This window comes from Bos javanicus, chromosome 6 (assembly GCF_032452875.1).
Source record: "Bos javanicus breed banteng chromosome 6, ARS-OSU_banteng_1.0, whole genome shotgun sequence".
In the NCBI taxonomy this organism is placed as follows: Eukaryota; Metazoa; Chordata; class Mammalia; order Artiodactyla; family Bovidae; genus Bos; species Bos javanicus.
In genome coordinates, this window is record NC_083873.1 from 93,555,069 (window position 1) to 93,583,049 (window position 27,981).

The 27,981-nt window shown below is 43.9% G+C and overlaps 1 protein-coding gene across 1 annotated transcript in view; it reads left to right on the forward strand.

Moving 5' to 3' along the window:
- The window catches only part of FRAS1 (Fraser extracellular matrix complex subunit 1), a 538,610-nt gene extending 511,653 nt beyond the window's left edge, over positions 1-26,957 (forward strand). Inside the window, exons 69-74 of the mRNA XM_061420570.1 lie at positions 360-519; positions 4,633-4,749; positions 11,315-11,481; positions 17,998-18,203; positions 20,107-20,253; positions 22,750-26,957. Coding sequence (XP_061276554.1) covers positions 360-519; positions 4,633-4,749; positions 11,315-11,481; positions 17,998-18,203; positions 20,107-20,253; positions 22,750-23,343 — 1,391 coding nt within the window. The 3' untranslated portion in view covers positions 23,344-26,957. The remainder of the gene's footprint in view (positions 1-359; positions 520-4,632; positions 4,750-11,314; positions 11,482-17,997; positions 18,204-20,106; positions 20,254-22,749) is intronic.
- The last annotated feature ends 1,024 nt before the right edge of the window (positions 26,958-27,981 follow it).

Sequence of the window (27,981 nt, forward strand, 5' to 3'; positions counted from 1 at the left end):
AGATCTTTCTGCCTCCAAGAAACATGTTGGTTATAGTTCAAAGCTAAGTGTGTTCAATGTTCATTGTCACATAAGTACTGATCTTGTTGTGAATATGCTCATTAGTGCCATTTCTACAAGGCACATTCATTACTATTTATAAATATATGTAACCCTAACAATGATCATGAGTAGGGTGATGGACTGAGGTAAGAGGCCATGCTGTCCCACCCAGTGTGGGATATATTCTCAGAACCCGGTGGGTAGGTATAACCTTGATTTTTTTATAGAAGAATATTAATTCAGTTTCAAGGCTTTTATAGGGGATTGACCACAAGCAAACTTACAAATAAGTGTCTGTGTGTTTCCCCTTGAAATAGGACAGTTTGTGATGGAGCACCACACCCTCCCTGATGTGAAATCATTCATACTGACTCCAGACCACCTCGGAGGAATTGAATTTGACCTGCAGCTCCTATGGAGTGCTCAGACTTTCGATTCTCCTTATCAACTCTGGCGAGCTACAAGCTCTTATAACAGGTGAGTACAGGATGGAGTTCAGGGGTAAATCTGATACGTTTTCTGTTTCTTTAAGGGCTTTTCTTCAAAAGCTAGAAGAAAACTTTAAAAACTTTTCTATTTTAAAAGTGGGATAGACAGAAGTAGCCATCTGGCAACTAGAGAAACAGATGTAGCTCAGATCAGTTTCTGATGTATAAATTGGACAGGGATCACCCTTATTTCAAGAGTAAGAATAGGCAGGATGCACATCAATTTTTCTCACATCACATTAGCCAGAACTTAGTCACATGGCACATCTACCTGCAAAGGAAGCTGGGAAATGTGTCCAACTAATATCTTAGTATAATAAAGAAATTTCATTCCAGTGATCACAACCAGGACAAAATCCAGGATCATTAATTATCAGGTCCAGATGTCACCCCTTACAATTCAATGTCCTGTAAAATAAACAACAAGATTTAGTCTTCTCCTACACCCAATATAGAGGTAGAATGAGATTGGAATAAATACAGTCAGCTATTCCATTTGTAAAAGGAAAGAATAGGACAAACAAAATGAAAACTTTTACCATTAAAAGAATAATGGAACCTATAGTAAATATTGTTAGCCCCATTTTGTAGGTCATGAAATTAGTACCCATCTTTAGCATGAAAATCTTATTATTTGCAATTAAAAAGTGACAAATTGTCTTAAGAATAATTTTTTAAAATTTTATTTTAGTTACAAATGTTTGGTCTTATATCAGATTTTTCTTGTACATCCTGATTCCTTTGAAATCAATATATAACAAAATAACCTTTATTGTGTTTCCTAGAACCTCATGAGATTGTGCGTGTACTTATCCCAATTTATAGACATGGAAATGGTCCTCTTTAAATCCTTTGCTGACTCCCCACTACTTACCAAATGAAGTCCAGCTCTTTGAGCAGGACCCATATCCTTCCCTCTGAGCCTTGCCTCAAACCCAGCCTTCTAACCACGTGTGCTCCCAACCTCTGAATCCACCAGCCCATCCATACCTCTTTGCTTTTATAATCTGCCTACCCTTCTTGTTCCTTTCCTCCTGCACATCTCAAACTTCTCTGAGCTCCAGCTCAGATACCAACCCTTCCAAGAAACCTTGGCTGACTCTCCATGCTGTGTTAGAATCTCCTCCTCCTGATTCGCGTGTTGTTCTAGCTTTTACTGTAACACAGCTCAGCATATTATAATGCTCTGAGACCCATTTCCATTAGATTGTGAGCTTCTCAAGGGTAAGCCCCAGAATTGCATGTTTTAGCACACAGTAGTTCCTGAATAAGCATCCTTTATGAGCTAACATTTGCGGTAAGGAGATTAAATCCATAGATAAATGACAAAGCAAAGAATAACACCAAGCGTTCTGTGCTGTGTACACCATGAGCCATGCCGAGCACTCAGACCACAGCTGCTTAGGGTTGGGAGACCATAGCAGCTGGGGAACTGACCAAGGCTTTTCGGGGAGGCTGAGCAACTAATGGGAGACTTCTAGTTTTCAGAAAAGAGGGGCAAAGAACCACAGGATTAAAAACCTACCTCCAGACTGTGTTGGGCATGTTTGTAGGAATAGTCAGGAAATTGACCTAACTCATATTCAGGGGTGGGAAATGTAGGACTACAGCCTGGGGAGACCATGCTGTTTGTCTTGCATTCATTTGTTCAATAGATATTTACTGAACTTTTACTAAGAATACATCGGTGGACAAAATAAAAATCTCTGCACCCACAGGCAGACATAATGAATGAGTACAGTATCACATGTTAGATGGTGATGTTGTTGTTGTGTTGTTGTTGAGTTGCTAAGGCTTGTCCGACTCAGCGCTATGGAAAAATAAAAGGTGGAGAGCAGGGTAAGGGGAATCAGGAGTTGGGGGCATCGTAATTTGTTGGTTAGGAAGTTCAGCCTAGGCCTCATTAAGAAGGTACATTTGAGCAAAGACTTGAAGGAAACAAGGGAGCTCACTGTGCAGATTATCTGGGGGAAGGGGTTCCTGGCAAAGTTCCAGAGTTTGACAAAATTTTGGTGGCTGGAATGGAGTGGATGAAGAGGGGAACAAGAGACAGGGTCGGGCTGCTGTGGAGCCTTGAAGGCCAGTGTGAGGACTTTTTCACTCTAGTGCAACAGGAGCCACTACAGGTTCGAGGGGAGGAACAATAGGATCTGGCCTTTTTGTTTCTGTTTTAATTGGAATATAGTAGTTTTACAATGTTGGATTAGTTTCTGCTGTACAGCAAAGTGAACCAGCCACACCTATACATATATCCCTTCTTCCTTGGATTTCCTTCCCATTTAACCCATCTCCCCCACTTAAAAATGGGTTTAACCCATTTCCCATCTGCCACAGAACACTGAGTAGAGTTCCCTGAGCTATACAGTAGGTTCTCATTAGTTATCTATTTTATATGTAGTATCAGTAGTATATATATATCAATCCCAATCTCCCAATTCATCCCATCCCATCCCTATCTTCCCTTGTTATCCATATATTTATTTTCTACATCTGTGTCTCTATTTCTACTTTGCAATGGCCTGACTTTTGGAAAGCAGGAGTCAGGCATGGACAGTTCTGCCTAATTAAGTATTCCTATTAAGAGCTACTATTCACATTACACAGGTCAATTTTTGTGTAATTCAAAGAGAGTATACAAGATCTCATTTCCGGCTGGTTCCAGCTTTGGAGGAAGACAAGAATTCAGTGAAAAAACTGCAGACATGTAGACCTACAGGCATACAAACTTCCAGGGCACAAAGGGGCTTAGAAACCAAGCCCTGAAAGTTTGCCTGGTTTGTCTAAAATTGTACAGCCATGGCAGAAGCAAAGCAATGGCAGAGTTAGGCTGTCTCCCCATTTCCAGCCTGGGCCATCTCACTAAACTGACCCCAGGCTGTGTCCTGAAAGTTGTATTTACTTATTTATTTATTAAGTGTAAGTGTTAGTCACTTAGTCGTGTCCAACTCTTTGCGACCTGGTGGACTGTAGCCTGCTGGGCTCCTCTGCCCATGGAATTCTTCAGGCAAGAATACTGGAGTGGGTAACCAATCTCTTCTCCAGGGAATCTTCCTGACCCAGGGATCGAACCCAGGTCTCCTGCATTGCAGGCAGATTCTTTACCGCCTGAGTCACCAGGGAAGTTGGCTATTTATTTATTTACTAAATCTTTGCTATCACTTTACTAATAAACAGACACAAATAATGCCGAAGAAATGGTCAAAGAAGGAACATGGAGAAAGTGAGGACTAATCACAAATCATGCTAGTTAGAATTAAGATTCACAGCCCTGAGCTCCTCATTCAATAGGTGGCAGCCTCCCAAGGCCCTTGAAGAATCTTCCTGCCACTTCTGGCTGTCTGGCTGCCTTTCAGGCAGCCTGCCAGGGGCTGGGCTGCTGGATGACAAGTGTGGGAAATGAAGTAGGTGAGGGCTACCAAGGCTCTGTACTCTCAGGGTCACGACCTACAGAATCTCATGCCTCACTGTAAACATAGAAATTCCCAGCAAGTCATCTCCCATGAAAAGTGATCCTGTTCTTCAACTTTGTTTAAAGGATGAGAGTTTGGGAGAGAAGTCCTGAAACTGAATGCTAATGAAGTGGGGGTGGCAGCCGTCTCTGGAGTGGGGTTAGCTAACCCCCAGGCCTTCACTACCTTTTCAATCAGAGCAGCAGCAGCTGCTGGCTCGGTCACATCTCAGTAAACAAAGTTTTTGCTGTCCAGAACGTGTAACAGGGTGTCAGTCAGCAAGAAACACTAAACAGACGTCAAGTCAGTTTCACGGGGGTGTCAAAAAGGATGTGGCCAGGTCTGTTTTGCCCTCATTGGAGCCTTTTAGATTTTTATCAACAGTGTGCCTTCTCAGCATTTCTCATGGAAAGGGCTTGAATAAATGAAAAGAACTCTATTTAACACCTCTGGCTAGTACTCTGAAGTGTGTTAGAACAATCACAAGTGTGATGAATTCCTGAAAATCGTGTCTGCAGACTCCTGAAGTTCTTGGTTGGATGCTGAGCACAAGTATCATCTGAAAACTTGTCTACTGAAGTCAGGGTATTTCTGGATAAGTAAGTAATCTCTAAATCCATCTCTCTAACCGCAATCTGCCTGCCTGTTTCCAGGAAGGATTACTCCGGGGAGTACACCATCTACCTGATCCCTTGCACGGTGCAACCCACGCAGCCATGGGTGGACCCAGGAGAAAAGCCTCTGGCCTGCACCGCACACGCCCCAGAGAGGTAGGGAGAGAGGATTGATCCTCACTATTTGTGAACTTAACTACTCACTGACATTTATTTGTGACCCCGAATCCAATTTTCGTGGTGCTATCCTGATCATTCCCTGACCAGCAGAGTGATGAAATAGCGGTCATCTGAGCCAGATTCCTAGCTCAGACTTCTCATCCTGTGAACAAGTGTCCCTTTTACAGTCCATTTGCTGCCAGGTTTTTCAAATTTTTGTTCCTCGCATTGGTGGTTTTGCTGTTTAAAATGGCTCCCCAGCAGAGCGCCGAAGGGCTCCCTCGTTTCCTGCATACAAGAAGGCGGTGATGAGCCAAATGGAGTGTTAGATGAGCTTCATTCCATCATGAACTTCAGGAATCAACAGTATATATCAAGTAAGGTGTCTTTAGACAGAAACACGCATAAAACAGAGTTAGGTATTGATCACTGATGAAAATGTTGAGAGCAGAGGCTGCAGGAACTTGACCCCTGATTTCCCCCCAGGGGCAGCTGTTCACAATTCATTCATTCCATGTTCATTGCAGCTTTATAGAATGTAACTACCATGAATAATAAGAATAAAACTGTCCATCAGCCCATCCCCACCTCTGACCTGAGCCTGTCCTCATTGTGCCGATGTTCATTCATTCGGCCCATATTTATTCAGCTCTTATGGTGTCCTTGGCTCTAGTCTCAGCATGGAGACTCTAGCAGAGGACTTAAAGTCACTGCTGCTCTCAAGCAGTTCCTATAGAATAGTGCCACCTTTCTAGGAGCTAAGCAGAGTGACTGGAAAACGTTTCAGAGAAAAGGCATTGCAAACAGAATCTGACATTTATCATTAAGAGAAGATGAATTGGAAAGTGACTTTCAAATTAAGAGTCTGAGACTTGGCCATTGGATTTGGCCACGCAGAATTCGTCCATAATCTTGATACAGGTTAGGTTCAGTGGACTGAGGAGGATGAGGCCTGATTAGAGTGGGTTCAAGAGAGAGAGGCAAGAATGTGGAGATAAAAGGGACAAAGCGATGCTGCAGGAGTTTTGTTATAAAAGGTTTCAGATAGAGGAGCATTAGTGGAGATGAAGGATCGAAGGAGGTTTTGTGTGTGTGTGTTTTAGGTGCAAAATATTTCAGGATGTTTGTGTGCTGGTGAGAATAGCCCTATTGGTCTGTTGGGGGAAACAGACAATGCAGTGGAAGAGGGAAGATGTGCAGAGCTGAGTCCTCGAGTGGAACAGGGGACAGACCCAGCCATGCGGGGACGGGCCAGCCTTAGCCAGAAGCACAGACACTTCATCTACTCAGAAAGGAAGGCAGGCACAGTCTATGCATACAGGTGAAGGGAGAATTAGGAGGTTGGGAGGGTAAGGATGACCAAGGAGACCTCTGATTGAGTCTGTTTTCTCCATGAAATGAGAAGTCAAGCACAGCTGGAAGTAAGGACCAGTGAGGTTTGAGAAGAGAGGAGGAAGTGAAATAGGGTCATCTCTGAGAGTGGAAAGTAAGTATGGTAGAGAGTTACTGACAGCAGATCAGCAGTGCTGAGAGCCCTATTGAAATTTTTTTTTTTTTTTCAAAAAAACATTTACTTATTAATTTGTTGGCTACGTTGGGTCATAGTTGCAGCTCAGGGGATCTTTTGTTTCAGAGCACGGACTTCTCTCTAGTTGTGGCATGTGGACTTAGTTGCCTGGAGTAACATAGGATTCCCCGACCAGGGATCGAACCTGCGTCCCCTGCATTGGGAGGCAGATTCTTAACCACTGGACCACCAGGGAAGTCCCTGAATTGTCTTTAAATTACCATTAAATTACTTATTAATGTAAGATGACTAGTATGTATTTAAAGCACATACAATTTGATCAATTTTGACATATATGTACTTGTGAAATATCACCACAATTAAGATGGTGGTGATGTCCATTTTCTTTAAAAGTTTCCTCATGATCCTTTGGTATCCCCCCTCCCATCTCCTCCCCACACCCAACCCCCTTGGTATCTACTGATCCTTCTGTCGTTACAGATTAGCTTGCAATTTATACTAATTTATATAAGTGGCATCATACAATACGAATTCTTTTTCTCTGACTTCTCTTGTTCGACATGGTTATTTTGACTCAGTCATGGTGGTTGTGTTATCAGTAGCTTGTTCCTGTTGCTGCTGAGCTGTATGCCATGGTGTACACACACTATAGTTCATTTATCAAATCAGTTCGTTGATGGACATTTAGATTATTTCCAGTTTGGGCTGTTATAAATAAAGTTGCTATAAGCTTACATAGATAAGCCTTTCTATGGACACATGCTCCCTGTTTTCTTGTGTAAATGCCTAGGAGTGGAGTGGCTGGATTCTATGGTATGTTTAACTTCTTAGGAAACTGGCACACTGTTTTCCAAAGTGTTTATAAATGTGTAACTGTGTGTGTATCCCCACCATGAGTGTGTCAGTTTTCCAGGTCTTCTGCATCCTGGTAAATGTGGCTGCAGAGAGCCTGGTGTGGTTGAAGAATTAATGAGTGGGATTAAAAGAGGTGAGCTGGAAAGATAAGAAGTGGTAGGTAGAGAGTGAGACGTGTGAAAGCAAGGTTTTATGGAGGAGGTGCCTAGTAGGATGGTGGAGCATAGATAGCTACAGTGGAGAGGAGCACATGCTCTTTGGAGTTGAAGACATCAAGGAACTGAGAAGTTAGTGGGGTGGATGTTTCATCCATTGAAATCATTGAGACTGAGGGGAGGAATGATACAGGAGAGCCTGTAGTCAGTCAAGTGTGGGAGGGACGGTGACCAGAAAAATAGTGGCTGGCTGCAGTAAGGAAGAACAGAGGGCAAACTGTCTGAAGAGATATGCTGGGGAATTTTTTATTCATGTAATCAATTTTTATTTTATTTATTTACTTCTTACTTTATCCTTTTGGCTGTGCTGGAAGGCCCGTAGAATCTTAGTTCCCCAGCTAGTGCCCCCTGCATTGGAAGCACAGAGGCTTAAGTACTGGACGACCAGGGAAGTCCCTGTGATAAATTTTTTAAAAATTATGAAATGTTTTAATACCCAGAAGACCAAACATCATGGATATATAAAACCTCAAGAACATTACCTAGTAAGAATTATAACTGCAATGAATGGGGTATCCCTTGCACTATGATCCTGATGCTAAGTGAATAATAGTAAATACCAGTGGTATTAGTGTCCGTGTATGGAGTGCAAGGAGATCCAACCAGTCCATTCTGAAGGAGATCAGCCCTGGGATTTCTTTGGAAGGAATGATGCTAAAGCTGAAACTCCAGTACTTTGGCCACCTCATGCGAAGAGTTGACTCATTGGAAAAGACTCTGATGCTGGGAGGGATTAGGGGCAAGAGGAGAAGGGGACGATAGAGGATGAGATGGCTGGATGGCATCACTGACTCGATGGACATGAGTCTGAGTGAACTCCGGGAGTTGGTGATGAACAGGGAGGCCTGGCATGCTGCGATTCATGGGGTCGCAAAGAGTCCGACACGACTGAGCGACTGATCTGATCTGATGGAGTGCAGACTATGTGCTGGGCTCTGTACTAAGTTCTTTTTTAAATTTATTTATTGATTTATTTTAATTTGAGGCTAATTACTTTACAACACTGTAAGTTCAAGACTCATTACAGTGATCGCCCTCAAGATTGTTTACTGTATTTCCACTTAATAACTAATGGAACTGGGAGTCGGAAAAAAAAAATAAGAAAACATTCCTGATACCTTTTAAATACCTTCAATGCACCTTTCAGTTGTACTTTCCCCTAAGAGTGCACTAAGAGTACACTAAGCTCTCCACTAAGTTAACCACTAGCCTGGTATTTGTACTTATCATCCCTTGTTTTGGGTTTCGCTTGTGGCTCAGATGGCAAAGTGTCTGCCTGCAATGCAGAAGACCCGGGTTCAATCCCTGGGTCAGGAAGATCCCCCGGAGAAGGAAATGGCAACCCACTCCAGTAGTCTTGCCTGGAAAATCCTATGGACAGAGGAGCCTGGTAGACTACAGTCCATGGGGTCACAAATAGCTGGACATGACTGGGCAACTTCACTTATCCCTTGTTTTGGCTTATGGTTCACCTCATATTTAGGTCTTCCCTATAGCTCAAACAGTAAAGAATCTGCCTGCAATGCAGGAGACCTGGATTCTATCCCTGGGTCAGGAAGATCCTCTGGAGAAGGGAATGGCAATCCACTCCAGTATTCTTGCCTGGAGAATCCCATGGACAGGGGAGCCTGGTGGGCTACAGTCCGTGGGATAGCAAAGAGTAGGACACGACTGAGCAACTAACACTACTACTACCTACCTCATATTTACTTCTACCTGGTTTTGCATATTTTTGAACTTTATATAAAATTTTCAGACTTCGTGAATTCTCTCTGTGGCTTTTTTTTACCTCTCAGTGAATCGTTCGTTGATTCATAAGTGAAATCAGCACAAATGTTGATCCATGTAGCTGCTGTTTGTCTTTCACTGCGTTAAGGTAGTCTCCATAGGAATTGCCCCCGATTTATTTGACCACTCTGGTTTATAATCCCAGATTATCTCTGTTACTCCATGTGTCTTGATGTGTCTCTCTTAGTTAACATGTGTGAGAAGTTTCTCCAGGGTAGGTGCTGGATTTTTTTTTTTTTTTTTTGAGAAGAGAGAGGAATGATGGTTTGAAATGGCAAAAAGGAGCAAAAAAAATCATTAGCCCCACTTCTAGTCCCGGAGTTGGTGAATGTGGAAGTCTGCAGGTGAAGAGTATTGTTGGGTATACTGAGGCGTTGGGGTTGGATGTCCTTGTCTTACATCAGGGAGATCCTTACCTGTGGGTTCCCCATTATTCCCAGGGTGAGCCTCCTTAGGCCTAACTGTACATTTGATCATCTCCACATCTTTTGATATGGCTTAGTATGTATGCAATAGGACTCCAAGACATACACAAATATCTAGTCTGACTCAGGAAATTCAGACTTAATTCAAAAGAATTGTGTCTCCTGTTATGCCCATTTTTGTGAGGTCATTATAACCTTATAAATTATGATTATCATCATCTCAGTCTGATTATTCATCCTTTTTAATCAGTAAATATTTATCCCATGTCTTATGGCCTGGCACTGTGTAGATTCTGGTAATACCAGTATCAACCTATTTCCCTGAGTCAGGTAAATGAAGTCTTGGTACAATGAATAGTTATATCAAAGCTGTTAAAACAGGGTCAGCCCTGCTTTGTGTGGGTTTCTCCTGTACCCCAAACTCCTTCCACACCTCAGCCCTCTCAAATCTCTGCCCAGAGCAGTTCAATTAAAAGTAAGGAATGGTCAGACAGACTAGTTGGAAGAATAAAGCATTGAAATTGCCACTTGTGCATTGTTCAGTCGTTGTTCAGTCACTAAGTGGAGTCTGATTCTTTGCTACTCCATGAACTGCAGTATACCAGGCTTTCCTGTCCTTCACTATCTTCCAGAGTTTGTTCAAACTTGTGTCCATTCAGTCAGCGATGCCATCCAACCACCTCATCCTCTTGTGCATTGTTCTTTAACAAATATATGTGTTAGGAACTTGGCTAGCATCAAAGGTACAGTGGTGAGCAGATAGATGTGGGCTTTGACTCTATGGAAACTGTAATGGGTGAATCAGACTTTGATCACACATTTAAATAGAATAGCAAGCCACAGTAAGTACTATGAAAAAAAAAAAAAAAAAAACTGCACAGTGGATTGAGAACAAATAATAAGAGATCTGACCCAGCCTGGGAGGGAAGAGAAAGAAGGTAAGCTTCCTAGAAAAAGTAGTGTTTGAGATCTGAACAGTAAGAGTTCTCTAGGCAACGGGTGGAAGCAGACAAGGAGGGAGCATTCCAGTAGAAGGTCTGTCAAGGTCAAAGTCAGAAAACTAAATTCTTTACCACTAATCTCAATTTGAACCTCAGGACATTCCAGAATGAGAGGGTCAGGAAAAGCAGAGTGTTGAAGAGTCTAAAGACCAATTAGATTATTCCTGCTCCAAAGAGCAGATGAACCTCATAAGAACTTGAACTAAATGAAGTCTCTCACCTGTCAGTTCAGTTCAGTTCAGTCTCTCAGTTGCTTCCCACTCTTTCCAACCCCATGACTGCAGCATGCAGGCCTCCCTGTCCATCACCAGCTCCCAGAGCTTACTCAAACTCATGTCCATTGAGTCAGTGATGCCATCCAACCATCTCATCCTCTGTCGTCCCCTTCTCCTCCTGCCTTCAATCTTCCCCAGCATCAGGGTCTTTTCAAATGAGTCAGTTCTTCGCATCAGGTGGCCACAGCATTGGAGTTTCAGCTTCAGTGTCAGTCCTTCCAATGAATATTCAGGACTGATCTCCTTTAGGATGGACTGGTTGGATCTCCTTGCAGTCCAAGGGACTCTCAAGAGTCTTCTCCAACACCACAGTTCAAAAGCATCAATTCTTCGCCTCTTGCCTTATACCCATCTCTGTATTCACCAAATGTTTTAGCACCTACAGCAAAATGCAAGGTGGGAACAGGAGGGCAGCCCAAAGGACTGATGAAAAATCAATCCTACTCTCAAGGAGCTCTTGTTTTTCTGCATTTAGATTCCTGATACCCATTGCATTCCAGCAGACCAACCGCCCTGTCCCTGTTGTGTATTCGCTCAATACTGAATTTCAGCTCTGCAACAATGAGAAGGTGTTCCTAATGGACCCCAACACTTCTGATATGTCACTGGCAGAAATGGATTACAAAGGAGCCTTCTCGAAAGGTAAGTGTTCCCTTCACCCAAAGACAGGGACTCAAATGGACTTGAGAAGCTATTGGATAGGTCTCCTAGCATCTCTGCCTGTCAGCTTTCAGTCAGCTCTCCAGGGAAGAGTCCCCTAGGGCTGGTTCCAGGGCAGCCAGGGTTTAGTCAAGGAATAGACTCATATTCTTCCTTCAGGTTATTTCAAAATAAGATCATATTCTTTGTGCTATAATGGTCAGCGATGTGATGAGTGTGAAAGTGCTGATGAGTAGTAAGAACACAGGGGCTTCCAGCCAAATTCTAATGCATTGTCTAACTTTGGGTGAATTGCTTCATCTCTCGGTTCCTGAGATCGCAATATGACTGCCTGCTGCTGCTGCTGCTAAGTCGCTTCAGTCATGTCCAACTCTGTGCGACCCCATAGACGGCAGCCCATCAGGCTCCCCCGTCCCTGGGATTCTCAAGGCAAGAACACTGGAGTGAGTTGCCATTTCCTTCTCCAATACAAGAAAGTGAAGAGTGAAAGTGAAGTCACTCAGTCGTGTCTGAGTCTTAGTGACCCCATGGACTGCAGCCCACCAGGCTCCTCCATCCATGGGATTTTCCAGGCAAGAGTACTGGAGTGGGGTGCCATTGCCTTCTCCATATGACTGCCTACCAGCCTCAAAACTACACCAAATGTCCATGTCTTCTTCAGCAGGCTTTCTCTACTTGAAATGGTTCCTTTGCCCTCTCCCTGCTCCAGACACAGCTTCCTTGACTTTCTTCTTTTTCAGATCTCTATCTAAATGCTAACCTCCCCAAAGAGACTTGCTTTGACCATACCAGTCAATCTAATATAGGTTTTCGTATCTTTCACTTTCACTAAATGGTGTTCATTTTTTATAGTACTTCTCACAATTTTTAATATCATATTTCTTTACTTATTTATTGCCTGTCTCTCCCACTAGGACACAGATTGTGATTAAATATCAAATTTTCACATGATCCCACCAATGCCTAAGTGCTCAAAAAATATTTGTTGAATGAATAAAATATAGATGAATCAACCCATCATCTTTTCTTCCAGTTTCTCTCTTCCGCCTTTTTCTTACTTTTAATCTTTTGCTCATATCTGAGTGTTTTTTCTCTCATCCTAAAAACATATCCCATAAGAGAAAATCTCTCATCCCTACCTCTTGCTCAAACTTCAACCCACATGTCCTCCTTTTCTTTCCTCTGAGAATCTTCCTGAAGGAGTGGTGAACAGACACTGTCCCCATGGCCCTTCTTCCCAGTCACTCCTGCGTCGTCTGCTGCAGACTGGCTTTGTCCTACCACAGCTCAGAATTCTCTCTTGTCCATGAGGCTGGCTTTGTCCTACCACAGCTCAGAATTCTCTTGTCCATGAGGCTGGCTTTGTCCTACCACGGCTCAGAATTCTCTCTTGTCCATGAGGCTGGCTTTGTCCTACCACAGCTCAGAATTCTCTCTTATCCGTGAGGCTGGCTTTGTCCTACCACAGCTCAGAATTCTCTCTTGTCCGTGAGGCTGGCTTTGTCCTACCAAGGCTCAGAATTCTCTCTTGTCCATGAGGCTGGCTTTGTCCTACCACGGCTCAGAATTCTCTTGTCCATGAGGCTGGCTTTGTCCTACCACGGCTCAGAATTCTCTCTTGTCCATGAGGCTGGCTTTGTCCTACCACGGCTCAGAATTCTCTTGTCCATGAGGCTGGCTTTGTCCTACCACAGCTCAGAATTCTCTTGTCCATGATACCAGGCCCGTGGATTTTGACACTTTGTTTGGTTTACTTTGCACCAGCCTCTCCTGACGCCATCTTGCCTTTCTGACCATTTCCCCTCCTGGCCCTCCATCCTCTGCCCTGTCAGTATGGCTGTCTCCACATTCCATGCTTGGCTCCTTCTGTTCTTACTTCAGTGCTCCTCCAGTCACCCCCATGACTTGGCTCCTCCCTGTCCTCTGAACTTCCTAACCTCCTGCTACTCCACAGCCGCTCCATGAAAATTAACCTTGTCCCTGGTCTCCTCTGAGCTTCTCTTCCACACGTCCACACACAGATTGAAACTACCAAACCTCTCCAAGTGATGGCATTCAGACACCTTGTTGTCATTGTTCCATTGCTCAGTCATGTCTGATTCTTTGCAACCCCGTGGACTGCAGCACGCCAGGCCTCCTGTCCTTCACTATCTCCCTGAGTTTGCTCAAACTCATGTCCATTGAATTTGAGCAGACTCAAATGATGCCATTCAGTGATGCCATCCAACTGTCTCATCCTCTCTCCCCCACTTCTCTTCCCGCCCTCAATCTTGCCCAGTGTCAGGGTCTTTTCCAATGAGTCAGCTCGTCGCATCAGGTGGCCAAAGTATTGGAGCTTCAGCCTCAGCATCAGTCCTTCCAATGAATATTCAGGACTGATTTCCTTTAGGATGGACTGGTTGGATCTCCTTGCAGTCCAAGGGACTCTCAAGAGTCTTCTCCAACACCACAGTTCAAAAGCATCAATTCTTTGGCGCTTACCTTTCTTTATAGTCCAACTCTCACATCCATACATGACTACTGGAAAAACCATAGCTTTGACTATATGGACCTTTGTCGGCAAAGACATCATGTCTCTGCTTTTTAATACACTGTCTAGGTTTGTTATAGCTTTTCTTAAGAGGTCTAGAACTGGACTCATCTCCCCCCAGAAATGTTCCTCTCACATTCACTGCCCCACTGACTGCATCAGCAAGCTCTAGGTGGCCAGCCAAAGATCTCAGGGCCAATGCCTATTTCTCCTCTACCTCCTATACCCCACCCCTGATGGTAATAAGATCCCAACTCTCAGGCATTTCTTCCTTCAGTCCCTTTGTTGTTGTTTAATCTCTCAGCTGTGTCAGACTCTTTGTGACCCCATAGAGTATAGCCCGCCAGGCTCCTCTGTCCATGGGATTCTCTAGACAAGAATCCTGGAGTGGGTTGCCATTTCCTTCTCCAGGGGATCTTCCTGACCCAGGGATTGAGCCCACATCTCCAGCATTGGCAGGTGGATTCTTTACCACTGAACCACGAAGGGAACCCTCAATCCCCTTGTCTCACCACTATATTTTGTTCATTGGCTTGTTTTTACCATTTTTAAAATTGGATTATAGTTTCTTTGCGAGGATGTGATGAATCGGCAGACTGGGATTGATATACATACTCACTGCTATATTTGGATACCTATTTCTTGCTAGAACATTACAATAACTCTCTACTTGTACCTCTAGTCTCTCTGTCATTATTCTCCATGTTTCTAAACTCCAGGTGTGTTGATATTAAGTCCACATTTAAAACATTCCAGGGACTTCCCTGGTGGTCCAGTGCTTAGGACATTGAGTTTCCACTGCAGGGGGCACAGGTTCAATCCCTGGCTGAGGAACTAGGATCCTCCATGCCATGTTGCACAGCCAAAACCTTTCCGTGTTCCCTACTACTCCGGTACTCAAGTCCAGAATCTCGGCACTGTTAATCAATTTTCCCAGAGCCCCTTCCTCCAACCCCTCAGCTCCCATCACTGGCCTGCCTGGTGCCACAGGAAATGCTCTGATGTGCATTCTGAGTCAGACGGATCTGTGTTCACATCCTTCTCCCACATGTCACACATATGAAACACTGAAAAAGTTATATTTAACATAGGGGCACTAATTGAACCCAAAGTAGGGAAAACCACTAGACCATTCAGGTATGACCTAAATCAAATCCCTTATGATTATACAGTGGAAGTGAGAAATAGATTGAAGGGCCTAGATCTGATAGACAGAGTGCCTGATGAGCTATGGAATGAGGTTCATGACATTGTACAGGAGACAGGGATCAAGACCATCCCCATGGAAAAGAAATGCAAAAAAGCAAAATGGCTGTCTGGGGAGGCCTTACAAATAGCTGTGGAAAGAAGAGAAGTGAAAAGCACAGGAGAAAAGGAAAGATATAAGCATCTGAATGCAGAGTTCCAAAGAATAGCAAGAAGAGATAAGAAAGCCTTCCTCAGTGATCAGTGCAAAGAAATAGAAGAAAACAACAGAATGGGAAACTAGAGATCTCTTCAAGAAAATTAGAGATGCCAAGGGAACATTTCATGCAAAGATGGGCTCAAAAAAGGACAAAAATGGTATGGACCTAACAGAAGCAGAAGATATTAAGAAGAGGTGGCAAGAATACACAAAAGAACTGTACAAAAAGATCTTCACAACCCAGATAATCACGATGGTGTGATCACTGACCTAGAGCCAGACATCCTGGAATGTGAAGTCAAATGGGCCTTAGAAAGCATCACTACGAACAAAGCTAGTGGAGGTAATGGAATTCCAGTTGAGCTATTTCAAATCCTGAAAGATGATGCTGTGAAAGTGCTGCACTCAATATGCCAGGAAATTTGGAAAACTCAGCAGTGGCCACAGGCCTGGAAAAGGTCAGTTTTCATTCCAATCCCAAAGAAAGGCAATGCCAAAGAATGCTCAAACTACCGCACAATTGCACTCATCTCACACGCTAGTAAAGTGATGCTCAAAATTCTCCAAGCCAGGCTTCAGCAAAATGTGAATCGTGAACTTCCAGTTGTTCAAGCTGATTTTACAAAAGGCAGAGGAACCAGAGATCAAATTGCCAACATACACTGGATCATGAAAAAAGCAAGAGAGTTCCAGAAAAACATCTATTTCTGCTTTATTGACTATGCCAAAGCCTTTGACTGTGTGGATCACAATAAACTGTGGAAAATTCTTCAAGAGATGGGAATACCAGACCACCTGACCTCCCTCTTGAGAAATTTGTATGCAGGTCAGGAAGCAACAGTTAGAACCGGACATGGAACAACAGACTGGTTCTAAATAGGAAAAGGAGTACGTCAAGGCTGTATATTGTCACCCTGTTTATTTAACTTATATGCAGAGTACATCATGAGAAACGCTGGGCTGGAAGAAGCACAAGCTGGAATCAAGATTGCTGGGAGAAATATCAATAACCTCAGATATGCAGATGATACCACCTTATGGCAGAAAGTGAAGAGGAACTAAAAAGCCTCTTGAAAGTGAAAGAGGAGAGTGAAAAAGTTGGCTTAAAACTCAACATTCAGAAAACGAAGATCACGGCATCTGTCCCATCACTTTATGGGAAATAGATGGGGAAACAGTGGAAACAGTGTCAGACTTTATGTTTTTGGGCTCCAAAATCACTGCAGATGGTGACTGCAGCCATGAAATTAAAAGATGCTTACTCCTTGGAAGGAAAGTTATGACCAACCTAGATAGCATATTCAAAAGCAGAGACATTGCTTTGCCAACAAAGGTTCGTCTAGTCAAGGCTATGGTTTTTCCTGTGGTCATGTATGGATGTGAGAGTTGGACTGTGAAGAAGGCTGAGCGCCAAAGAATTGATGCTTTTGAACTGTGGTGTTGGAAAAGACTCTTGAGAGTCCCTTGGACTGCAAGGAGATTCAGCCAGTCCATTCTGAAGGAGATCAGCCCTGGGATTTCTTTGGAAGGACTGATGCTAAAGCTGAAACTCCAATACTTTGGCCACCTCATGCGAAGAGTTGACTCATTGGAAAAGACTCTGATGCTGGGAGGGATTGGGGGCAGGAGGAGAAGGGGACGACAGAGGATGAGATGGCTGGATGGCATCACTGACTCGATGGACGTGAGTCTCAGTGAACTCCAGGAGTTGGTGATGGAGAGTGAGGCCTGGCGTGCTGCGATTCATGGGGTCGCAAAGAGTCGGACAGGACTGAGTGACTGATCTGATCTGATCTGAGCAGGAACTAAGAAGAAGTAACTACACCAGGACTGGTACCCTTCCAGCATTTCGTATTTTGTACATGGACTTGCTTTTACCTGGGATGCTCTTGCAGCCTCTCCCTCCCGACTCAGATGCCCCAGCTGACCACTCATGGTTCAGGATACAGCTCAAATGTCATCTCCTCTTTATACCCTTCCATAGTGCTCTCCAGGCAGACTTTGGTGCTAAGCCCTCATTGTCAGCTCTGTGCTCATTTGATGTTGTTGACCTTCCTCTGTGGTGAGGTAACAGTATTGCTCGGTGGTTAACAGTGTGGGTGTTTCAAACCAAGCACCTTCGACTTTGAATCCCACCCTCACCACTTGGTGACTCTGTGACCTTGAACAAATCACCTCACCACTCAGTGTCCTCATCTGTAAAATGGTGAGCACCTCCTGAGTTCTCCCATGGGAAGGACTTGGTAAAGTACCTTGCCAGGAGTATGAGTTCAATAAATGCTAGCTGCTTTTAGCAATTGCTTCGCTTGTATTTCTGCCCTCTTAGCTGTGTCTCACTGACCTTTGTATCCCTTGCACATGAGGGAATGCGTGCCCTACCCTAAATAGTTCAGGAACATTTCCTGATTAAAGGAAACAATGCATGAATCAATGTGTATTTTAGGGGCACATAGAAAGGTACTTTTGATTCTGAAGAAGCGTGTTAAAGCCTTCCTATCCTTGACACTATTTTTTTTCCCTCTTTCTTAAAGTCTGACCTAATTAAGCCTTGCAATCTTTTCAGGTCAAATCCTCTATGGCCGAGTACTTTGGAATCCAGAGCAAAACCTTAATTCTGCTTACAAGCTCCAGCTGGAGAAGGTCTATCTTTGTACTGGAAAGGATGGCTACGTGCCTTTCTTTGATCCCACAGGGACCATCTACAATGAAGGGCCACAGTATGGATGCATTCAGCCAAACAAACATCTGAAACACAGATTCCTGCTGCTGGTATGCTGTTTGTGTTAAAGGGCTGACACACGGATAGATTTCCTCAGCTATAAATTTTGCCTAATGCTAATAGAACCCCACACTCGATGGTTTCTACAGATACTGTTATTGTTTTGTTGATGTTGTCTCTGTCAGCTTAATTCTAGCACATATTACAAAGCTAGTGATAATTATGGTGGGTAACAATGTTACCGACCCAGGTCTGGCTGCTTGCCACTGAAAAGCCAGTAAAAATGTTGGTGGAAAGGAAAGTTTGCTTTATTTTGGATGCTGATAACCAAGGGCAGATGCATGTCTAACAGCCAGTTCTTCCCCTGACAATCAGGGGGCAAGAGCTTTTATAGACAGAGGGAAGGGGTTACATGCAGAAACAGTATGGTCAGCTCTGACAGTCGTCAGTGGTCTGACCAGAGTCATCTTGATTGTCTTGAATACTGTTAGTCTTCAGTTCTAGAGTTCATTTGTTTCCATTTCTTTGCAATCAGTTCTCAGACCTGTGGCAGTTTGTATCATGGCTACAGTCTGGTCATCATGTACTTAACTTCTTCCACCTGGTGGGAGTTTCAGTAACTACAAGACACCTCACAGGATATGGCTCAGAATATTATCTGTAGCCCTTGGTACTGCTGCTGCTGCTAAGTCGCTTCAGTCATGTCCAACTCTGTGCGACCCCATAGACGGGAGCCCACCAGGCTCCGCTGTCTTGGGATTCTCCAGGCAAGAGTACTATAGCCCTTGAGAAGGAGCTAAAGGTCTTTGACTGTGCTTAATGACTACATTATTATTTGGTCTCCTTTGATTGTTTTCCTTTGTTTCTGCATTTTCTCACTTCTCTGATGAAACGTATTCTTTGGCCAAAGTTCTTCCACAGACAAAGGGCAGACTGAGGACGTGGAGGCAGGGGAGGGGCAAGGACCAGAGGGTCCCGCTCCATTTCAGCAAGACAAGCTGTCACTGACATTTTAGGAAGAGGAAAGACTAAGACAGTATTTCTCAGTGTGTCCCAGAGACCCCTCAATATATCCCCGGTATTCTTTCCAGGCCTCCATGAGCTCAAAACTACTTTCGTGATGATATGATGTTGCTTGTTTTTTTCACACTCATTCCCTCGCACTTGCAGAGAGTATGCAGGTTTACTGATATGGAATCACAATTCGTACTGTGCCTAATCTTTAAAAAACACCACCTCCTGAGGTTTGATTTAGTATCAAAAAAGAATGTGCACAATTATCTGAAAAAGTTATTCAAACATTTCTCCCCCTTCCAGCTATTAATACATAAGCTTATGTGAGGCCAGATTGTCTTCACATACTTCAGCCAAAACAACATATCACAACTGATGGAAAATAGAAGCAATTATGAGAATCTACTTCTTTTCTAGCAATTTGCCAAAATGTAAAACAAGGCCAACTCTCTTTTTGGGTGGATATGAATATAGGTGTTTTCACTAAAAAATATGTTACTTATGTTAACATGTAATGAGTTGCTCATTTCTCTCTTAAAATGAATTAGTAAATATCTATATTTTTTCATTTAAAAAAAATTGTTCATTGTAGCATATCACAGTGTTAATTTTAATACAGTAAATATTGATAGATATAAATCACATAAACGAAAGCTTTGAGACGTCTTTCATTTTTAAGTCCTGAGGACACATAGCCTGAGAATTGCTGGTCTAGGCTATCTTACTTGTTATGTTTCAAGATCACAGAGACCACCAAGTGTCCTCCCCCAGAGGGCAGTGGGTGCCCTGGGGCAGCAGTCTACTTAAGGCTCAGGTGAGGGCTCCTGCAGCACACGCTCACCCAATCCAAAGGGTGACTGCCTCCTCCCTGTGACCACCGCCTGCCAGTTCAGTGGCTCCATCTTGCTAGATCTTGTGTTTCTCTCTTCCAACTCCTAGGACCGCAGTCAGCCAGAGGTAACTGACAAGTACTTCCATGACGTGCCCTTTGAGGCCCATTTTGCTTCCGAGCTGCCTGATTTCCACGTGGTCAGCAGCATGCCAGGCGTGGATGGATTTACTCTGAAGGTAGACGCGCTCTATAAGGTGAGTGTGGTGAGAATAGAAGTAGAGCACCAATTCACTTTAAAGGTTACAAAGAGGAGGATGACATCATCTCTGCAATGGCAGTTTCTTTTTATAGCATTCTTGCTGGCAGGTCTTTTTATTGTTGTTAAACTTACCATTGTTCAACCACTAAGTCCTGTTGAACTCCTTGTGACCCCATGGACTGCAGCACGCAAGGCTTCCCTGTCCTTCACCATCTCCCAGAGTTCACCCAAGATCATGTCCATTGATTTGGTGATGGCATCCAACCATCTCATCCTCTGTTGTACTCTTCTTTTGTCTTCAGTCTTTCCCAGCATCGGGGTCTTGACTTCCCTGGTGGCTCAGACAGGAAAGAATTGGCCTGCCATACAGGAGACCTGGGTTCGATCCCTGGGTTGGGAAGATCCCCTGGAGAAGGGAATGGCAACCCACTCCGGTATTCTTGCCTGGAAAATTCCAAGGACAGAGGAGCCTGGCAGACTATAGTCCACAGGGTCGCAAACAGTCGGACATGACTGAGCAACTAACATACTCACCCCAAATTTTTTCATCTATCCAATAGACCAAAGCAATAATAAAATTCTTTAATTCGCATATAGTCTCATCATGGCTCTGTGCAGCACCAGCTATTTTTCACAATTATGTGGAAATATTTAACAAAATCATAAATACAGTCCAGTGATTTAGAATGGTAAGAATTACTAGTATTTAATAAGCAAAAATACTCTTAAGTCCCAGTAATAAGCATGAATTTCCAAGATCAATTTCTACTCTTCTCCATCTTCAAATAGTAAGTCATGACCTTGAATTTCAGAACTATTATCACTCTTCAGAAGTTATTTCAAAATCATGGAGGGTCTCAATGCGTGGCAGATGAAAGGGAAATAAAATGCTTGATGACATAACCACTCAGAAGATGATCCAAAAAGTATTCAGATTTAGCAAATTTTTATCAAGTGTCTGTTTATTAAGCGCAGAGTAGGTGTTTAATGAATCTTTATTGAATGACTCTATTTTAGCTAAAGTTCATCAATGAATAGTAAATTAGCATACAAACCAGTGGAAAGTCACTGGGAATGAATTGGTTATTAATACTATTACTCTACTTATGTCAATAAAGACCAACAAATCATAAGCATTCACTAAGCTACAGAAACCCTAAAAGATAAATTCTTAGGGCTATTCCATGAACAAGTAGGGAAACAGAAAAAAATATGAATATTTGCCCTAAGATCACTTTAATTTGGAAATAGACTAGACCCAAAATATTTGGTTCAGTTCTCTATTCAGACACCAACCATTGCTAATGCTTTTCTTTTTCTTTCTTTTTTTCCTGTACTTCATCAAAATCTTTATTTATTTTGCTACAGTTATAGTGGCATACTTACTAATCCTTAAATGCACCACGCATAGTCTTACCTCAACATTTTTTAAAGGAGGCCAGTGACCAGTGATAGTCTGATTTATTCTATGACTTAAAAAAAAAAAAAGATTCTTTCTTTAGTGGATCAGTTCCCTTTCTTTTTTTTTAATTGAAATATATTTGATGTACAATGTTATGTTAGTTTCACATGTGATACATAGTGATTTGACATTTGCATACATTATGAAATGATCAGTGTGGTAAATCTAGTAACCATCTGTACCATACAAAGTTATTACAGTATTAGTGGCCATATTCCTTATGCTGTGTATTACATCTCACAACTTCTTTATTTTATAGCTGGAGGTTTGTACCTCTTGAGCCCCTTCATGTATCCCGGCCCCCCACCCCCTCCTTCATCTGGCAACTACCTATTTATTCTCTGTATCTGAATCTGTTTTCATTTTGTTTTGCTTGTCTTTTTTTTTTTAATTCCACATATAAGTAAAATCATATGGTATTAGTCTTTCTCTGACTGACTTATTTCACTTAGTGTAATACTTTCTAGGGCTCCCCAGGTGGCTCAGTGGTAAAGAATCTGCTTGCCAATGCAGGAGATACAGGTTTGATCCCTGGGTTGGGAAGATCCCCTGGAGGAGGAAATGGCAACCCACTCTAGTATTCTTACCTGGAGAATCCTATGAACAGAGGAGCCTGGTGGGCCACAGTTCATGGGATCTCAAAGACGTGGAAGTGACTGAGTACAGCCTGTACATCCTAATAATTTCTAGGTCCATCCATGTTGGCACAAATGGCAAGATTTTTTTAATAGCTGAATAGTATTCCATTGTATGTGTGTGTATATATATATATATCTATATATATATATATATATATATACACACACCACATCTTCCTTTTCCATTCATCTGATGGACACTCAAGTTGTTTCCATATCCTGGCTATTGTAAATAATGCAGCTGTGAACACTGGTGTAGCTAATGCTTTTCTTGAAACCATTTACCTATGGAAGCTTGTGGTGGGCAGTGGTCTTCCCGTTCCCTTCTTCAGCAGTGGTCTGTGGGCATCAGTGACATGTTCAGTTCATCTCCCGTCTCCTCCTCCTGCAGGTGGAAGCAGGACACCAGTGGTACCTTCAGGTGATCTACATCATTGGTCCTGATACCATCTCAGGCCCCAGGGTCCAGCGCTCTCTCACGGCCCCTCTGAGGCGCCACCGAAGGGACCTGGCAGACCCCAGTGGCTGGCTAAGCCTTGACGAGTCCCTCATCTATGACAATGAAGGAGACCAAGTCAAGAATGGCACCAATATGAAGTCCCTGAACCTGGAGATGCAAGAGCCAGTCGTAGCTGCTTCTCTCTCCCAAACCGGGGCGTCTATCGGCAGCGCCCTTGCTGTCATCATGCTCCTACTTCTGGTGTCTTTGGTGGCTTGTTTCATCACCAGGAAATGCCAGAAACAAAGGAAGAAGCCGCCCACGGGGGACATCCTGGAGGAATACCCTCTGAATACCAAGGTGGACATGCCCAAGAGGGGGGCAGACAGGGTGGAGAAGAATGTGGACAGACAGTACTGCACGGTGCGCAATGTGAACATACTTGGTGAAGCCGAGCGCGCGTACGTGTTCAGAGGTGCGAAAGTAAAGAAATTGAATCTGGAAGTCAGAGTTCACAACAATTTACAGGACGGAACAGAAGTTTAATGGAGGAGACCCATGTGTATTTTTTTTTTTTCTAAAGTCATTTTTATAAAACGGGGGGAAAATACTGGTATTTTTATAATCTTGCCAATTAAAAAAGGGAATACGATAGCGTTCAGTGGCGGAAGGCATACATCACTTGCATCAACTCACAACTGAGCTACCTCATGGGACAAAGAACCACTGAGACCCCAGAGGATGGAAGGAGTTCTTTCCGTGGATCCCATTAAGTCTCTACAGCAAATTGTTCCTTCTGTAAGGCTAGTCTTGGAAAGCCAGTATTCAGAGTTAGGACGACTTTGGTCAGCAGAGGGAGCGCACAGGGATGTACTGAAAGATCTCAAAGGCAGAACGTGGCGGGGGGCGGGGGAGGGGGGCAGTGCTTTTGGTCTCCACTCCCCCACCCTCCCCTCCAGCTCCAGCTCCCTTCTGCTTGCGCTTTTCCTGGGCATCTGGACCGCAGAGTTCACATTGCTGATGCACAGATCCCACTCAGAATTCTGCTAATAAGCACCTATGTGTTTGCTCATGCGTCCAGTTGACAGTCTGCACTCTACATCCTCCGACTGTACTTTGCATCACCAGCCCTTTTCACCTGGGGCTTTAAACTGCTCTGGACTAGAGCATTTCTCCGAGAAACCTCAGCCTCTCCTGTCAGGCATCAGGCATGGGGGAAACCCCCTCCCACTTTATGGAGGGGGCACTGAAACCTGGGGGGAAGGAGGGACCTGGCAGGTGACTCAGAGCGCATCAGAGAGGCTCTGCACCCTCGGCCCCAGGGGATTTCTTGTACCCAGCTGGTTTATACTGCAGCCAGGAGACATCCTCCCTGGAACAGGATGGCTGCCAGGCAAGATCGCTCCACTGTGCCCCTTTAGCCAACGTTGCCCGTGGGTGCTTGACACACCTACCACAGTTCATGCTGCCCCAGGCTTTTCCCAGTCCGGTAATAGACAAGCCCTGTGCTTTGCTAGCTGTGGGGCTTTTATTTTGTTAGGGCTTCAGAGAAGTCAGTGGTTCCTTTGAATAAAGACAATCAGGAGAAAGCTCAGGCCCCAAGTAAAACGGGAGTTGAGGATTCCCTGGTACTCACAGCACAAAAGGGCTAGTGCTCACAGCAGACAGAGTACTCGCTCAGCAAATACAGGCAGGGCTTCCGGTACAGTATTTCAGGGATTTCTCTTTTGGGGGTTCTTTTTTTGGTAGCTCAGGCACTTATTTTACCATATCAGCACAGCACATGACAAGGCCATGAACACATGGCCCTAAAATGATTTAGTGTTCGAATAGCAGCTTAATGATGTAGTATGTAGTGTGCACACCACTTGCTTTTGTGTTGTTTTATTTCTGCTGAGTTGGCAAAAACGTAAGCATGCATGTCATGTTGTTTTGAACTGGAGGCACCTTTCTGTTGTTTGAGAGGAAAAGACACTTCCCCTTCTGACACCCGTCACACCTTTACCGCTGAGCAAATCGCGGAGCATTCACACTGTGTAATATTTGTATTAGAGTTGAGCCTCACTCTGAGAACATTCCACACTGGAAGCACTTTGGTACTCGGAGCTAGAAAGAATGAACCATGTAAGGTTTCAGGCATCTCTGCTGGAGTCCAAGCTCCTTGAGAGGAGGGCGGGTCTGAGCCATGCCTTGGGTTCTCTAGCAGAGCCTGGCACATCACAAGCACTCCAGGAATATGTGTTAAGTGAACAAATAAATGGTGTTATGGGTGAAGGATAGAAGAGTCAATTTAGGGCAGGGGACAGAGAGTATGGTGCCAATATCATAAGGGCAAGTAGAGAAAAAAAACACCTCTCCTACTTGGACCCTAAAATTGTCTTCTCACTGAGGCAGAGAAGCACCACTTGACACAGGCATGAATCTGGCATGGATTTGAGGAGGACTGAACTGAGAAGCTGGAATGGCATGTTAACAGGAGATGAGACTGAGTCAGTCTCCTGAGCAGGACAGTTGGAGGAGAGTTTGATGAGCATTCCAAGATGAGTGTGAGGCTTCCCTGGTGGCTCAGAGGTTAAAGCATCTGCCTGCAATGCAGGAGACCTGGGTTCGATCCCTGGGTCGGGAAGATCCCCTGGAGAAGGAAATGGCAACCCACTCCAGTATTCTTGCCTTGAGAATCCCATGGACGGAGGAACCTGGAGGGCTACAGTCCACGGGGTCGCAAAGAGTTGGACACGACTGAGTGACTTAACTTTCTAACTTTCTAAGTTTCTAGGGAAGGGAGAGTTGGAGAGATTGGGTCCCCAAACCTGATTCTCCTGCCTGCTCAGGTGAGACCTGCTGGGGTGTTTGGAGGTAGAATGTCTCTACTGGCCTCATGAACACCAAGAACTGGTGTTTCATGACTGAAGAGTTCATCAACCCAGCACAGAATTCTCTCCAGAGCAATGAAGTTAAGAACCCACCTGCCAAAGCAGGAGACACAGATTCGATCCCTTCATGGGGAAGATCCCCTGGAGAAGGAAATGGCAACCCACTCCAGTATTCTTGTCTGGAGAATCCCATGGACAGAGGAGCCTGGCGGACTACAGTCCGTCGGGTCACAAGAGTCAGATAGGACTTAGCAACTAAACAAAAACAACCTATATTAGAAGGTTGCCACTGTTTCTTCCAAGACAGAGCCAGTCACTCGCGGAGCAACTTTTGGTGTGGCCTGTGTGTCTCACCACTCCTAGATGCCTGAGTGCTTACATGTGAAAGCAGCAGCTTCCCACTTGCTGGGAGAGCCTTCTGGCACGGCCCTTCCGATCCTACTAAACAGGGCACGTGGGTGGGAAGAGTGAGGACAGGAGGCAGAAGGGGGCTGGTGTGGGAAGGAGTGGAGGCTGATCTCAGCGCGATCCTAGCAGCCTCTGTGGAAGGGTCTCAAGTGACCCTTGAGATAGTGAGTTGTCAGTGTGAAAGGGAAGTCCTTGGGATCATTTGTGCCCCCCTTCCTTTCTATCCTCCACCCCCACCACATACACTTCATCCTTCTCTAGTGGATGCACACGTGTGAAATAGGAGGTGTTCAGAGATGTAAAGCGGAGACGTACTGCTTCGATACAGAAATTTTCATTTCATTTTATATGTCATATGAGGAAGCAGAAAATTTGCTGACTGACCTGGGATGCTATTCCAGTCAAAGCTCTCCTTTCAATTCTTCTAACTCGCTCACTAAGGCCGTGTGTGTGTTTTACTAACCTTTCCTACCATGCCTTTCGGTGAACAAGAACAAAAGCCCCTCAGGGGTTGCTATTTGCTAGCACAAGCTGGCTGTGAAGGTTCAAAGAAAGAAGAGTCTGCACCTTTGCCCTCTGATTGTGCCCCAGGCCTCCTGGCCTCATGTGGATTGTTATGGGGAGATGCGGAAAGAGTGTGGGAATGTGTTTGCACAATCTTACAATATGTAGTCTTGGTGTACCCTAGGTATTCATTCCCAGATACTACACACCTGCTCAGACTTGAGTAAAACATCTGTGGTGCTGTCAACCTGATTCCTTGACTCTGAAATGATTTTTGTATTTCCAATACCAATCTGTGTGTTATGAATTTCTGATTTCTCCAATAGCATATGCCAGTATATAAATTTGTATTAATAAATGGCAGTCTGTGTTTTATTTGCTGTGTTCATCTTACTAGATTCTTCATCTCATCAACAAAAAACAGTGCTATGGAGATGGCAAAATCATTCTAAAATTTGAGACATATTTTTTGGAGAAAATCCCTCTGAAGGGGTTGAATCTGAGACATTCACTGCTTGGACTAAAGATCAAGAATAAATTACCTATCCTCATATTATCATAGTTCTTCTTTTGCCCTCTGTTGAAACCCCAGGAAAAGAAGAATAATTAAAATTTCCATGTGCAAAAGATGATCATTGATGCTGTATTTATCATCATAAAACCTTCTCAGGACACTTGAAATAGTGTGAAAATGACTATGTCCTTTTATGCAGGCACAAAGTTTATTTTAATATTTATTTTTATTTATTTATTTGGCGGTACCAGGTCTTTGTTGTGGCACGTGGGATCTTTAGTTGTGGCAGGTAGGATCTAGTTCCCCAACCAGGGATCAAACCCGGGCCCTCTGCATTGGGAGTGTGGAGTCTCAGCCACTGGCCCACCAAAGACATGTGTGGGCCAAAAGACATGTGTGGCACAAAGATTTGTGTCCATAACTCACCCTGTAACTGACAAAAGCTCCAAATAAGAATGTATTGGCTGGTGCAGGAAAAATGGCAGAGTCAGAATGAAACTGAGGCCAGGCATTCCGCAAGCCTGTCCTCCCTGAGAAACCAATGACAGTGATCACCAAGGCTCTGTTGGTACATTCAAATAGCACATTTGCAAACCCAGCAAGACTTGGGAAAGATTTTTCATGAAATCCAGGGAAGAGATGCCACAACCTAACCTAGGGTTTCCTTTTCCTTAGATGTTGCCACGGGCTTTGTGTAAACTTAACTTCCTCAGAATTTCCTATGATGGTCCTTGGCCTAAAAGCAGGCCCTCCGCCCCAGAGTGCAATTCTCTTGGGCCCATGAAGAAGCTGATTCAGGAACCAATCTATGAATTGCTAAGAGTGGCTATCAAAATGCTTCTTGAGACCTGAAATTGCATGGAAACTTGGAGGAAAGTGGCAGAA